The sequence below is a fragment of the Scaptodrosophila lebanonensis genome, unplaced genomic scaffold, assembly GCF_003285725.1.
Source record: "Scaptodrosophila lebanonensis strain 11010-0011.00,11010-0021.00 unplaced genomic scaffold, SlebRS2 tig00000118-arrow-arrow-pilon, whole genome shotgun sequence".
Classification (NCBI taxonomy): Eukaryota; Metazoa; Arthropoda; class Insecta; order Diptera; family Drosophilidae; genus Scaptodrosophila; species Scaptodrosophila lebanonensis.
This window is the reverse complement of record NW_022060578.1, coordinates 1,777,962-1,792,665: the sequence shown is the minus strand read 5'-3', so window position 1 is coordinate 1,792,665 and position 14,704 is coordinate 1,777,962. Positions and strand designations below refer to the sequence as shown.

The 14,704-nt window shown below is 36.2% G+C and overlaps 2 protein-coding genes across 5 annotated transcripts in view; one reads left to right on the top strand and one right to left on the bottom strand.

The window, feature by feature from the left end:
- LOC115628489 (protein numb) overlaps nt 1–4,755 on the bottom strand; it is a 29,066-nt gene extending 24,311 nt beyond the window's left edge. The window contains exon 1 of the mRNA XM_030524618.1: nt 4,322–4,755. The gene's annotated coding sequence lies outside the window, so the exon portion shown is untranslated. The remainder of the gene's footprint in view (nt 1–4,321) is intronic.
- A 6,257-nt stretch (nt 4,756–11,012) lies between these two features.
- Nucleotides 11,013–14,704, top strand: part of LOC115628455 (dynein heavy chain 5, axonemal) — a 38,872-nt gene continuing 35,180 nt past the window's right edge. For 2 of the 4 annotated variants that reach the window (XM_030524568.1, XM_030524569.1), the window contains exons 1-5: nt 11,013–11,117; nt 12,125–12,262; nt 12,335–12,491; nt 12,569–12,719; nt 13,806–14,550. In XM_030524568.1, coding sequence (XP_030380428.1) covers nt 11,013–11,117; nt 12,125–12,262; nt 12,335–12,491; nt 12,569–12,719; nt 13,806–14,550 — 1,296 coding nt within the window. Of the gene's footprint in view, nt 11,118–12,103; nt 12,263–12,334; nt 12,492–12,568; nt 12,720–13,805; nt 14,551–14,704 lie in introns of those variants that run through there. The other 2 variants (XM_030524572.1, XM_030524570.1) reach the window with 1 other exon arrangement.

The window sequence follows — 14,704 nt, the reverse complement described above, 5'->3', positions numbered from 1 at the left end:
ACCCCACAAAAAAGTAATTAAATTAATTAATTATTTTAATTAAATTAATTAACTAAATTAATTTAATTAATTAACTAAATTAAATATAAAATATTCCATGCATGCATACATACATTTACATCAGAATCGTGCCTTATGCGTGTTTGTGTACTTGTACATATGTATGTATGTGTGCATTGGGCCTGGTTATATGGCTATAACTTTCTTTCCGATCATTCTATCATAATGAAATATATGCGGATATATAATGACTAACCTAATGTGACAACCAAATTTTAGTTCAAAATTCCAAGAATTACGGGAGTTATAGAAAATCGTTAATAGGGGGGAGTGGGGGGATGGATCAGAAAAAATAAACAAACTCGTCGTTTCTCGGGCTCAGGAGAATCTGTATACCAAGTTTGGTTATTCTAGCTCTTATACTTTCGGAGATCCTTGCGTTCATACAGACAGACAGACGGACAGACAGACGGACAGACGGACAGACGGACAGACAGACATGGCTATATCGACTCGGCTTGTCATGCTGATCAAGAATATATATACTTTGTGGGGTCTACCAAGCCTCCTTCTGCGTGTTCCATGTGCACTCGCACAAAACTAATATACCCTTGTACCCTTTGGGTACAGGATATAAAAAAAAACTCATCCATCTTGAAAAAAGATTTGCAACTTCGCAAAAAATATAAATATATATAAGAAGAAGAATAATTTTCATTATGATTACCAAAATTTAGCTAAGGGATCCTATTTAGCCTAAATCTAATATTTTTCAACCCAAATTATGCGGAAAATTAGTCGCAGATTAATTATTAATTGCAGATTTTAAACACATTCGCCCCTTCCCTGAAATACATGTTCTTTGATCCACTAATTTATAAAAAAATAGGGAACTTGATAAGCAAAAGTAGTTTTGGTTGGTATATAGTACATACAGAGAAGGTATATATTGCCTACTTTTCACAGCAATGGGGCTCTGATGGATCTGCTTGTCAAAATATCTATAGGCACTCAATAGCCACGGGTGATAAAATCATACCAACTATTGTAAAATTTAAATTTTGATTAAATAATGCACGATGCGTTAAAATAATAATTTTTGCATATGATCAATAGAGAAACTTCAACAAATCCAACTCAGTTCCATTTTAATGCGAAATAATGCGCCATAATAATGAATCTGTGGTGGATTTCAGAGTGCGAAATTTTATTCCTAAAGATGTATGGGTTGGGGGTACGGCACCCGTGTTTATGATTAGAACATAATCGCTTCTTCCGTTGCTTTTTCACAACAACAACTTGAATGATAGTGGCATTTACAATTAAAAATTCATCCTGCTTAAGAACCGAGAGTTAGGTTTTGTCCGAAACCATCGAGTGGTAACTCCATTTACTAAAACCCGATATCGATGTAGAGCAATTCCGATAAGGGGATGGGACATCTGTTTTCAGTTTGTTAGTTTCACAAAACCATATGTCTTTGTCAAGCGACAGTTAGAGAATTTGCACCTTTACTTTCCGTATCTTTTTTTCGTATCACAACAACAGGAGTTCTTACACATAGCACTACAGAAACTAATAAAAGCGGATTTGCTGCTCATTAAATTCCCTGTCAATTACTGGAATGTACACCTGAGTTGTGGAAAACCCGTCTGGGGTCGGTCATGAGCGCATTTACAAACCAGCGTATTTACTACTAATACTACTACCAGTTTTCAAAATGTCTTTCGTTGCTTATTAATGCAAGCAATGGCAAGTCAAGTGGGAATCCTTTTGCCAACCAAGTACTTCCATTCAATACCAATCGTAGTAGACGTAAAATGCTCTTTGAACATTGCAATGCAATGGACAACAGTGGAACTTATACGCCTTGGGCGAGGCAGGGAAATTAGGAAATGAGAAACCAACTGAGTAAGGTTTTGTTTTGTTTGGTTACTTATTAATAGCATAAAGCACCTTAGCTAATTAAAAACAGCGATTGCGATTAAAACTTTGGTTCGGTAGTTACTAACAAGGACTATAATCGGTTCAGTATTTTGTTTGCAAAACTCGCCTTTATTTCACATTTTTGTATACAACGGGGTACGAGTCTATTTACAATTTCCCTTTCCCACTAGTCTAAACTGAAATCTCACTTTCTCTCTCTTTCTCTTATTTCATAGTGTTTACATTCGCCATCTCTGATCACATATGGCAGTGAAATCCATTAAAAAAAAAAATATAAAAAAAAGTTGAAAAGCTATTCTAGTCTATAGTGTGAAATCGTTATTTGAATATATTGCAATTCTGTTAGTTTTTTATCTTAAGTTTGTAATAATCTAGATCTAATATTATGCAACATTAATATTAATGCATCTTGCAGTAAAACTCAAGTGGCTGGATCAACATCCTATAGTGTATGACATTTCATAATTAATTTATTCTTGCTGACGCACCTATAACTTGCCTCTGATTCCAAGCCTTATTTGGAAATGATGTCAAATTTAAAACAGAAACAACAGATTGGCCGAGTTTCTGGCTGTTTTGTTGGCCGAAGATTCATGGTCGCCCACACGTGCCGTTCCATGTTTCGGTATTTTGCAGCCTTCACAGATATGCAAGCAACTGTTAAATCGTGTAGGCCTAATTAACATATTTGCGTGCTAATTATTTCCATGAAATATTCTAAAATGTATATTCGTACATACATATGTATCAAGAGGTGTATTAACGTACGGTTCATACTATTTCGAGTTTTCAAAGTTTTGCAAATCACAGTTATATCATTATTTTATCGCAGTAGGGGTGGGATTAATAGAGATTTTAAAATTATGATTGATTGCAACGCACGTACATATAAATTCACATGTATGAATCGAAGTACAATAAATGTATGTTTATATAATATACCTATTTGCTAGACTTTGTTTTTACACCCATGCAAAGGATGTTTTTCGTTTGATGTGATATTTGTAAAAAAAAAAAAAAATTGAATTATACATTGGAAAAAGAAAAGGGTATATTGCGTTTTGCTGAGGTCTTCGTATCGTCCGGAACGCGACATGTAGACCACAAGTTACACAAACATAGACACATAAATGATCCGAACCACGATATATCGATGTCCGACTCTCCCTCTGTCTTCGTCCATACAAACTTATTTCTCGGTTTTTTGTTTCGCGCTGAAATTGATTTGTCAAGACCTAGTAGGGCCATACGGCCATATACGACCACTCCATCATATACATAAATTCTGCTGCTTCATTTTTAAGGATACTATATTAATATATATATATATACTATATTAATATAATATATATATTAATGTATACTCGTATGTATGTACATTTGTGTGTATATTTATGAATTTAAAAGTTGATAACTACACTTGCAAAAGGATACACATAGTATGTATGTATTTATGTACATATGTAAAATCTGAGCAAATCTGAATCGGACATTCTATTTTTACTAATTGGAAGTGTGCAGAAGCGGAGGCACGATACGCTGAAATAATAATTTATGCATATGATCACAAGTTTTACACACTTGCATGTGTATGAACGCGTATACAAACGTATAAATTATACAGATGTATAATATACATACTTAGAGTAATATGAAACAATGAGTTGCAGGAACCAAAAAACAGAAAAAATGTGAGAATAACTAATTACAGATTTCTGCGTGTATAGAATGTACATATGTACATATGTATGTATGTATGTACACGTAAGTATGTGCATATACAATATATGTATGCATCATAAGTATATGCATGTACATATATCTGGCTTTAAATAACCTTTATAACGGTGTGCGGGCAAATGTATCCCCAACTATTAATCCGGTGCAACTCACCGACCATATGGCAAAGTTGAACGGGTGTTTCCTTGGCAATATGACGAAATGCAAATGCACAGAAAATTACAATCAACTGGCGTGCGGGACGAGGAGCGGCGGCAACCCTATAAATGGGAATGGGAAGCAGCGAAGTTGCTGTTGTTTGTGCTCCGTTTTGCTGCTGCTGTTTGTTGTAGCAATATATGTACATATATACATATGTACATATAGTGCATACATACATACAAAGTCACCAGTAGGAGCGAAAGTGACAAAAAAGAGCGCGAACGTAACGAAGTAAAAATCAATATTACGGCATTTATGTTTTTGTAGTTGCCAAAAAATGGTTTGTCCTAAATGGAGCAAATTTTGAGCAAAACACACGTGCACACGCCCCTACATATATACATATGTATGTATATACATACATACATAGATATATTAATGATGTAAAAGCTATGAATACAAATTATTGAAAGCTAATACGACACCAACTTACCTTCTTTTTAATGATTTCCGGTGGAGATAAATGTATATATGTATGTACAATATATTTTCCTTTTTGGAGTTGCGCGCTTCTGCGAGCTTTTGCAAGGCGAGCTTTAACCAATTTTGTTGCTACTTACTACAAAATAACCCAATCAACAACCATATTTAACAAAAATACATACATATGCATGTAGAGGTACAACAACAAGACTTTGACTTCACTTCAACACGGTTATTTAAATCTACTCTTGGAGCCACGACTTGTACTTGACAGCCTTTCATTTATAATTTAGTATGGTTGGGATTATTTTGCATCGCGAAGTTTTATTTTGGAGCGCTCAAATTTTAGGTAAGACCTCACATTCACGGATTGACACACACACACATAAGCATGGCAAGGCTGGCGTCGAACCACCAAACGACAAGTGCGACGCATATGACGCGAGCGCGCTCCGGCAACTGAAATGTGCAAAAGAAAATGTAGCAGCCGTCAGCAACATTTGGAGAGCGCCAGCTTTTTGGAGCCCAAGCCCCAGTACTGCGCCCGCGCACACACGATACAACACCAGCCAGCTATAGCCGTAGACTCACCGATGACAAACGAACTTGGAGCGCGTAAGCAGCGAGTGCTCTGAATTTTGTAACTGTTTTTTCTCTTTTTCCCTTTTGTTGCGGTTTGGTCTAAGACCCGAACAAAGCCTCTGTGTGTAATTAATCACCTGTAATAAGAGCCATGGATGGATTGTATAAATGTGTACATCTCTCTATGTACTAATGTACGACGCGTAGTGGCGTTGGCACTTTAATTTGAATTGCCAACTTTCAGACGTTGCTGCCAACTTGCTGTAAATGGTTTTCTATGAATGACCCCAAACACCGAAAAAGGAATATCGTAACCTTTGCAGACACTGTTATCACGCAACAGATAGTGCGCCAAAGAAAATACTTCCCAAGATTGCTCGTTATACCCTGCACTCAAAGGGTAAAAGGTTATACTTGTTTACTGCCAATATATGTAACACACAGAAGGAGGCGTTTCGGGCCCCACCCAGTATGTATACAGGGTGCGCCATCTTTTATGTCGGTATGCAAACATTGAATATCCTTGAAAATAAACAACCGATTTTCAAGTATGAGATATTTTTATTTAATTTGGTTCTGTACAATTTCTTGAACTGAGGTTTTCAACACTGGTCTACTCAAGTCAATCGGTTCACTAATGACAAAGTTATTCAATATCTACATACCGACATAAAAGATGGCGCACCCTGTATATATTCTTGTTCATGACAAGTCGAGTCAATATAACCATACCCGACCGTCCATATTAACGTAAGGATCTCAGAAAGTATTAGAGTTATAACAACCAAACTTGGTATGCTAAGTCCGTTGTTGATTTTTATAGTCTGCACCCAAACGGTAAAAGGCTATACATCTAATTCTGTTTTTACACGGTAGATTGGTTCCAGAAACAACAGTGTAAAAAGACATTGGTCATATACAAAAATAGGTGATTGGTTCCTTATCTCTAAAAAAATATATATGTATGCAATTTTTATACCCTGTACCCGTAGGGTAACAAGAGAGAACGCTAATTTAAAAAAAAAATAAACTCGTCCTTTCTCGGACCTTGGAGAATCTGGATGCCAACTTTGATTATTCTAGCTTTTATAGTTTCTGAGATCCTTGCGTTCATCCACACGGACAGACGGACGGACATGTCTAGATCGATTTCTCTCGTCATACTGATTCAGAATATATATACTTTATGGGGTCGGAGATGCTTCCTTCTTCATGTTACATACTTTGCACAAACCTAATATACCCTTTTTACCCTACGGGTACAGGCAATCTATATACAATAGTCTACTTTTGGTTTAAATTTGATCTAATTCGGTCAATTCTAAGAAAAGTTATTAGCGAAACAAATTCTGGCCAGTACAACCCCCCCAAACTGCAGCAACAAGATCGCTCTTCTTCTTCCTCTTTTTGCTGCTGCTTTGAGCGCATATAACTCAGTGACGGAAGTTTACCTGGGTACAGGGTATTACACTGTCGGGCTTGCTCGACTGTAGCGTTCTCTCTTGTTAATTTTCAAACCGTATAAAAACAGAATTAGGTGTACTAGTTTTGTGCGAATGTATGTAACACACAGAAGGAGGCGTGGCAGACCCCACAAAGTATGTATGTACATATACATATTCTTGATCAGGATGATAAGACGAGTCAATATAGCCATGTCCGTCTGTCTGTCTGTCTGTCAGTCTGTATGAACGCAAGGATCTCAGCTAGAAAAACCAAATTTGGCATCCAGATTCTCCTAAGTCCGAGAAAGGACGAGTTAGGGATTTATTGTAAAATTTTTAACCAACTTAAAATTTGGTAATTACATCCAGTTAGTGATTATGTGTAGGTAAGCCAAGTTTCATCATAATAGGTCAATTTTAAAAGAAGTTAAGGCCAAATACATATGTATTTAGTCTCTGGTTCAATTTTGTAATGCATGGCATACACGCATATAAACACGCAGAGACAAGATTCTGATGTAAATGTTTAATTTAATTTAATTAATTAACTGATAATGTTTTTAAATTTGTATTGTTTTAAATACAGAGTATTTTACCGTCGGGCTTTCTCGACTGTAGTGTTCTATCTTGTTAATTAATTTAATGTTATTTAAATTCATTTTTTAAATATTATTAAATATTATTTTTTAATTTTTTCTTTTTTGTGGGAGTGGGTACAGCGTATATGGGAGTTGAACCTGCTTGACTCTAGCATTCCTTTCTTGTTACAAATAAAAACTTATAAAAATGTATCTATTAATCCGAAAACATAAATAAGTATGAGTATATAATTAAGTAAAATACGTTTATTCAATGGATAAGCTTATTATACACAGTAATTTGATTAATTTCACCGCCAGTGCATATTTACATGAATACTTCGTACTACCCTTCAGTACCGCGCACTACTTGTGAACTAGTACGACAACCATTATTTAAAACACTAGCTAAAGATTGCACAATTTTTTTGGCCGATTTTTTACTATCAAATTATTTCCACTATACAAAAAACACATGAAAAATATGGAAAAATAGGGAAAAAGAAATTCAAAATAATGAAAATTTTAAATTTCGAATGCAATAAAACGTAAAAAAACTTGGTAAAAAATAAGAAGATTTGTGATCGTGGAACTAATATAAATTTGGTCCCGTGCGACATCGAGAGTGTAAAATTTAAGAATTTGAAATTATGTTTTCTTACATAAATGATAAATTTTTATATACTCGTATATACAAGTACATACGTGTACATACTTTAAAATGATTGAAATCTAGATGAATAACACCGGCTGCGAAAAAAATAAAGTGGCGTGCAAACGGTTAGAAAAATATGTAATTTTTCTAATGGGTGCTGCTCTCAGTTTGAAAATCAATTTATAGTATCAACTCCAGTTAATTTTCTAAAAAGAAGCTAAAATAGAATGGGAGCCGTATCTGGGGTCGGGGCAGTTATCAAAAGAACGTTATGGCAGATAAAGAAATCTAAAATCATTTTGTTTCGACAGTTCAGAACTGAAACTGCATTTTCTGAACTGTTATACCAAAACTATTTTTAAGAGACAATAATGCACAACGTTTTAAAATTAGTCGCATTAATATATATTGCCTCAGGTTTCGATAAAATCAGCGAACTGTTGGCCGGAAAAACAACTTATTTGCCCCGTTTGTCCCGTTGCCTAAAATCAACCTTAGCACTAAATATAGGGCTAGTAAAGAGTTATACTTGTAAGTTGAGCATATTAACACAATATTTTCATGCCCATATATATATAGGTATATATTCTCAACATTATATCTTCATAGCAATCTAGCTGATAAATTAACCGTAGCCATAAAATGGATGTATTTTTTCGTGATTCAAATTTGTCTGCAAAATTTTTGGTCCGTTCAGGATCTTAGGAGCTGCCTGCTTTGCACCCCCTCGCTACGGCCATGATGGCATCCATGTAAATAATTACTTTCTTCGCCAGCACAATTCACCTTAGCATTGCGTTGATATATTGATAGAATGTTGCCTTTTTAATCCAACGCTTAAGGTTGATCCTTTCTGTCAACAGGCCTTACCAAATTGTTTTCAAATATAGCACTGAAGTTCAGGGCGATCTGTTAACCCGTTAAAGGTAAAACGAAACTCAAGTCATCGACTCTTAGCTCAGCTGTGAAATTCCGTATAGTCATTGTCTATGCTTCGTAAGTGCTTGATGTCCAGGTTCACGGACTGTTATGTGTAAGTATTTTCCAACCGACTAAAACTCAATAATGCCAGCGGGATCTTCTTAATATCACTTATTTTCAATATGATCTACACATGTATGTGTTTTTCTACTCGTTTTTTACACCTTTTTTCTGGACCCAATTAATTAAATGTATATATACAAGTATTAAGTGTATATATTTTTTGAGTTCATCACATTCTACTGTTTTGGCTACATCTTCGACATCTGTTATCCACCGTTCCTTATTAGAATGACTTGTGCAAGTAAACGTCTTTCTCTTGTATAAATCTAAACAATGATATCTGAAAGTATCCTTGGCTACAAAAATTGAGTCATTATTTATGACTATAAAAATTAATTGCATTCAAAATCTAAGCTCTTGTGTGCACACTCAGCAATCCGCTTTTTTGACTGTTTTTTTCACTGCTTGGCTGGTGTTTGTCGGGACTTTCTCAGGTATGAGCTGCTTGCTTGGTTTTCGTCTGTACTTACGAACTGCTTATCGACCGTTACAGCACCACACAGCGATGAAGATTTGTAAAGAAATTTGATGTCGCAGCTGGGAAGCAAGCATTTTATTGCCTCTACGTCCTTCCCCTATAACAATGAGGGGCTGCTGTCTCATTTTTAAAGGGCAGCCTGTAGATCAACCTATATACGAGTACACTTTGAGTTATTTTGCTGAATCTGCGGCCTTGCCTTCATTAGTTCGCGGACATTGTTGCATCAACTCATACACGAGTTGTTGTTTACTTTCTGGTAAAAAATGTTGGCACCAAGGCCGAACCGGAATCGCGTATTACACTTCCGCACTTTTCTTGCACGCTCTTTTACCTTGGGTAAAGACATTTTTATATCAATCAATTCCAAATGAATCAAGGACGCACGGTGGACTTAAGCATCAGAAGAATGGGTTGGCAAAGGCCTTCAAAATGTCTGTCTAGTGCTTCACAGCCCACAGCATAGAAAAGGTCTTTGAAAATTTGTAACATGTCGATATCGTTCAGGGTTTTGGAATGTAATTTGTGGACTTCTGCAATATTTTGACTAGCCGGTAAAAATTGAGGCTTGTTCATTTGGTTAGATTCTAAATTGAGCTGACCAATAAAATAGGTGCGTGGGTTAAAACTTTAGCGGCAATAAGATAAGATATTATCTATGTTCAAGAATTGTTTTAAGGCTTCGATATCAAAGAAAAAGTTGCTAATTCATGACAACGTTGTTGGAACGGTCACAAAATTTCGTTACAAATGCCCTCAAAATGTTCTTACCTTCTTACGAATCAAAGATGAATTTGCTTGCTAAAGGCAAAGAATTTCATGTTATTGCTTTTCATGGCAAGGTACAAGTATTGGTCCAATACATCGGATTAATGGCAATATCAATAGATTTGTAGGCAAAGTTTTAAAATGGTACTTTTACTGAAATTTCAGCAGTCTTATGATCCAAAGCATTTATCAAGATTGGTGTGTAATGGATTCAAGAGCATAACTGGGACGTCCTTGAGTAGCCAATTCAATCTCTAGGGATTAGGTGTGGACCTACATCGGATGGATATCCCTCAAAGCCGGTTTGCTAGGTTTGTATGGAATATTCACCAAATTCTGTTTTTTACACGATTGGTTCCAGAAAAAGTCGTGAAAAAACCGTGTAAAACATTCAAAAATAGGTGATTGGTTCCTTGTCTCTAAAACCTGTTGAAATCTGTGAAAAAAACAAGGATTTATGTTTATTTTATTAAATCACATATATAATGTGCATAACGACCCATATAAGAATGTGTGTTTTTTTTTATTTATTTTCAATTTTCAAACCGTGTTAAAAAAAACCGGGTAAAAACAGAATTAGGTGTGTACAAGTTTAGTAAAATATTTGAATAGAAACTTATTGGAAATTGATATTATCTATGCTCGGAAAATTGGTTAAGGTGAGCCAGAATATTGGCGGGTATATATAATAACAGATGGAGTCCTAACTCTAACATTTCAGTGATATTTACTTGGTTTTTTAAACACATTTATTATTAGGATCATCCAAAATTTGCGTTTTTCATGAATTAATTTGAATGTAAAGTATGATGTTGAGGTAATTGAAGCATTTTATATTTAATTTTGAATATAAGGAATGTATATTTTGAAAACAATGTTGCTCCTTGAGGAATTATGAAGAAATAAACATTTTAGTAACAAAAAGTATAGTACGTTGTCATGACGACTATCTAAAAGAAAGGAAACCTATTCCATACGAGTATTAGTAGCGAGCTTGTTTGTTCAATAAATATCTGATTTAGTTTCAAACGTGCAAATGATTTGCACGACCTCATCGGAATTTGTGTAGAGATAGTAAATATATAAATAAATTGACATATGAAAAACTATTAGAGTTCCCATAGTGTGTAGTACTTAGTGGTTAACGTGAGATGTTTGTACAAAAAAGAAAGCTTGTCGAACATGTCCTGGCAATGCGCGGTGGAGGCGACTCCAGCAGCGACGAGGAGGAGGAGGACGAGGGAGACATTTTGCAGGTGAAAATATTGATAAAGTATGCCGAAGAATCGAAGTAATGTACAATTTAATGCAATGCAAGATTCTTAACTATGTACAGTACATGTATAACTGTCTCTTGATTTCATAGGCAGCAACAATTAAGCAAATGTAATACCTTTATATTAGCTCGTTGATTATGCAATAGTTGATCGAATTGTTACATTTGAAAAGTCAATATTAATTCTGTTTTCTTCTTACTGATTTAGTAAATGCGTTACATAACACAACTATTTGTTGTAGTTGGAAAATTTTTATAAATAAGGACATAACTAACATACAAACAAACAGCCTGTATCTCAAACGAACAATTAAATGTTTAAGTAATTAATGTGTTTTCATTTCTTTATAGCTGAGCAACAACATTGTTTGACGCATTTTTAAACTCCACTCTCTTTGCAGCAAAAACAAAAACAATTGTCACAACACTTTCCAAACATTTTCAGTTCTACAAGTAGATTAGATATAGAGATACGTATTTGTTTTTGGTTTTAGCTGCACCCAAATGACAAAACACGGTAAAGTAGTTCGACAGTACTTGTTGTGGCTTTTGTATTTTGCAATGTTGTTTGTATTTTCAACAACAAGTTCTGCCCGAATGAGACTATTTTTAAACTAACATATTTTTGGTCTTTCCTCTTTTGAATTTTGCTTATTGCTAAAAATTCCCAAATTGAATAAAAACGCAAACCAATAACACAAATAACAATTATAAACCAATAATAACTTGTACACCAATAATCGCAAATACTATTACATCATTCGAAATAAAATAAATAATACTCTACTGCACATGAAAACGTTTATTCACATGTTTTGAAACCCAAATGGACATGCGGGTGGTGTGAATAAAATTCATTTAATGGTCATCGGCATTCCGAATGTAAAACACTACCAATACTCGTATATATACTATATATACATATACATATATACATTCAAACCAAATCAATAAACTCTCAACGATATGGACACGGACGAGTCACAGCGACGACGGGAAGAATGCGAACGCAAGGCTCGGCGTGGGGAAATGGACCCCCGATTGGAGTTCACGTTCCAGCTGCTGATTGATGCCACACAACTGCCCAGGCACCAGCTCATGGATTACATATTTGAAGGGGACATGGTATCGTAAAGCTGTGCTCGCACACTCCATAAAATAGGGTTTCCTCCTAAAGTGCTCCTTGCTCTTTGCCAGCTGGACGAAATCAATCAGCTCTTCCTACCGAACATGAAGAACAAGCTGCTCTGGTTCTATCAGGAAGTGGACGGACAGGAGCCACAGCCAGTTCTGGACGCCAAGCCGGGCACATCGCGCTCGGGCATGGCATCAAGCAGCTCCAAGACACCGCAGGGTGGGTTCTCCTGCTCCTTCTTTGCTTTATTTCAAACAAATTTGATAAGAATTCATCCGCTTTTCATGCACTTGCAGGCGGTGCCTCGCCCAATGGATTGCCTTCACAAAAGCAAAAGAAATTGTTTCTCACGGATGGATGGACCTGCGCTTTCACCGGAGTGTGCATCTATATATTTCGCGTAAATACCTCCAAGCAGCTTCCCGAAGAAGGATTTCAGAAGGACCTGTGAGTTGAAAGTGCAATGTTTGTTTGTTTGTTTCAGCTTGGAGGAGAGTCCACCTAGTGGCGAAGACAGCGGGGGTTTGCGTTTCTAGAAGATCTCGTTCTAAGCGAAATCGTGTTAAACACAACATGTGGGGCTGTGTTCCTGTATTTAAACATATTATCTAAATTATCAAATAGTTAATTCAGTGTTAAATGTTTAACATTTACAAATTGGTATAAATGTCCCCACATAAGGGCCTTTTAAAACTTCAACATTTATCGTTAAACGTGTTTGTTTGTGCTTTTCTTCTCATATTCGAGGAGTGGATTAGAATATACGATTCCAAAATCCTGATTGAAGTATTTTTATGGTTAATCGATTTATGGTTGTTGATATCCTATTTTAAGTTGCTGGCTCCATTCACAACTACTTGTATTTCAACTAATAATACGTCATCGCTATCGATAGCCATGTCTTCGAATTCTACACCTTCAACCGCTGACCATAACTTCTTCCAACATCCGTTGGTTCCTTAAGATCTTTCAAAGTGAAAATAACCAATTCAAGGTAATATATTAAAGTATTTCTTCCAAGCGTGGAAGAAATTAACTTTTCACATTCTGATAGCATTAAATAGACCTAATTGAAATGGATATCAGATATATTTTTTCAGATATGTTATATTCCGGAGACAGATAAAAAGATAAGCTTTTAGAGGACGAAGAAAGTTTGTTTCAAAGCAGGGGGAAAGATCATTATAACTGAAGTAAGAAGGACGAAAATAATTTCATGTTGGTTGCAAAGAAGTGAGAAATTTAGAGGACAATCTTTCAAAATCCCTTTGTATGGGAACACAATATTAGGGACAATCCGGCGTAGTATGTTTTCTTAAATGTTATTTTGAGTCAAAATTGTAGTAGAGTGAAATTGGCAGACGGGCGAACAGACATCGATTCGTCTCGTCATGCTGGTTAAGAATATACAAGTTTATATTTTAGGCGGTTACATACTTTGCCCAAACCCAATATACCCTTTAAATCCTTTATGGGGCATAAAAAGTGGCTCCTCTAAATGAGGTTGAAGCATTAATTTTTGATTTCTTTCAGATACTGCGGTGTTATTGATGCGAAAAATATTGGCTTGGTTGCATCTATTGAGCGCATAGTCGAATATGTATTCATGCAGGCCTTGGCCTTTCCCAGTCTGGAGGCTGACGAGGAAGACGTCAGCTGCGGTCTCATCAAGGGTCAACTATTGCCTGGACTTCGATCGTTCTGTAGTGCTCTGCGAGTTTGTGAGCAAGTCTGTGACCATCATAATGTCTTCGATGACAAATGCGATATGTTCGAGAAGATAGATTTGATCGACGAAGTCAAGGATATGGCAAAAAATCAAGAATTCTGCGCGCAGCTCGAAGAGCGAGTAAATAACTGGATGAAAGGTATATTGAAAATACTGGGAGAGAGCGAGCAACTGCGAAAGGAGAACGACTATAGTGGGCCGCAGGACGAGCTGGAATATTGGAAAAAACGTGGAGCCCAATTCTCCCAGCTCTTGGCTCATTTGCAGGACAAGGAGGTGCAATTTACACTGCACTGCCTCTTCCTGGCTGGGTCCCGAGTGATGCGCTATTGGAAGGAAACTGACCGCAAGATCACCTTCTGCTACAATGAAGCGCGCGACAACTCGAAGTTTATTCAGGCCATGGAGACCTGCTGCCATTCTTTGTATTTGGACGATCCCGTCAGTATGAAGGAGTCCATACTGAGTCTCCTGCAAACTGTGCGCCTCATCTACAGTGTCTCGCAGTTCTACAACACTTCAGAACGGACTTCGGCGCTAATGGTGAAGGTGAGTGCGACGGTTGCATAGCTGGGCGATCAGATATCCTTGTTCCACAACAATTTTTGGTAGCAGAAAAAATGAATACGAAGAAGGTTAAATTTCCGTAAAAACGTTTCTAAAAAATAAAGAGAAAATGTGTTAAGTTAAACTGTATAGTGCT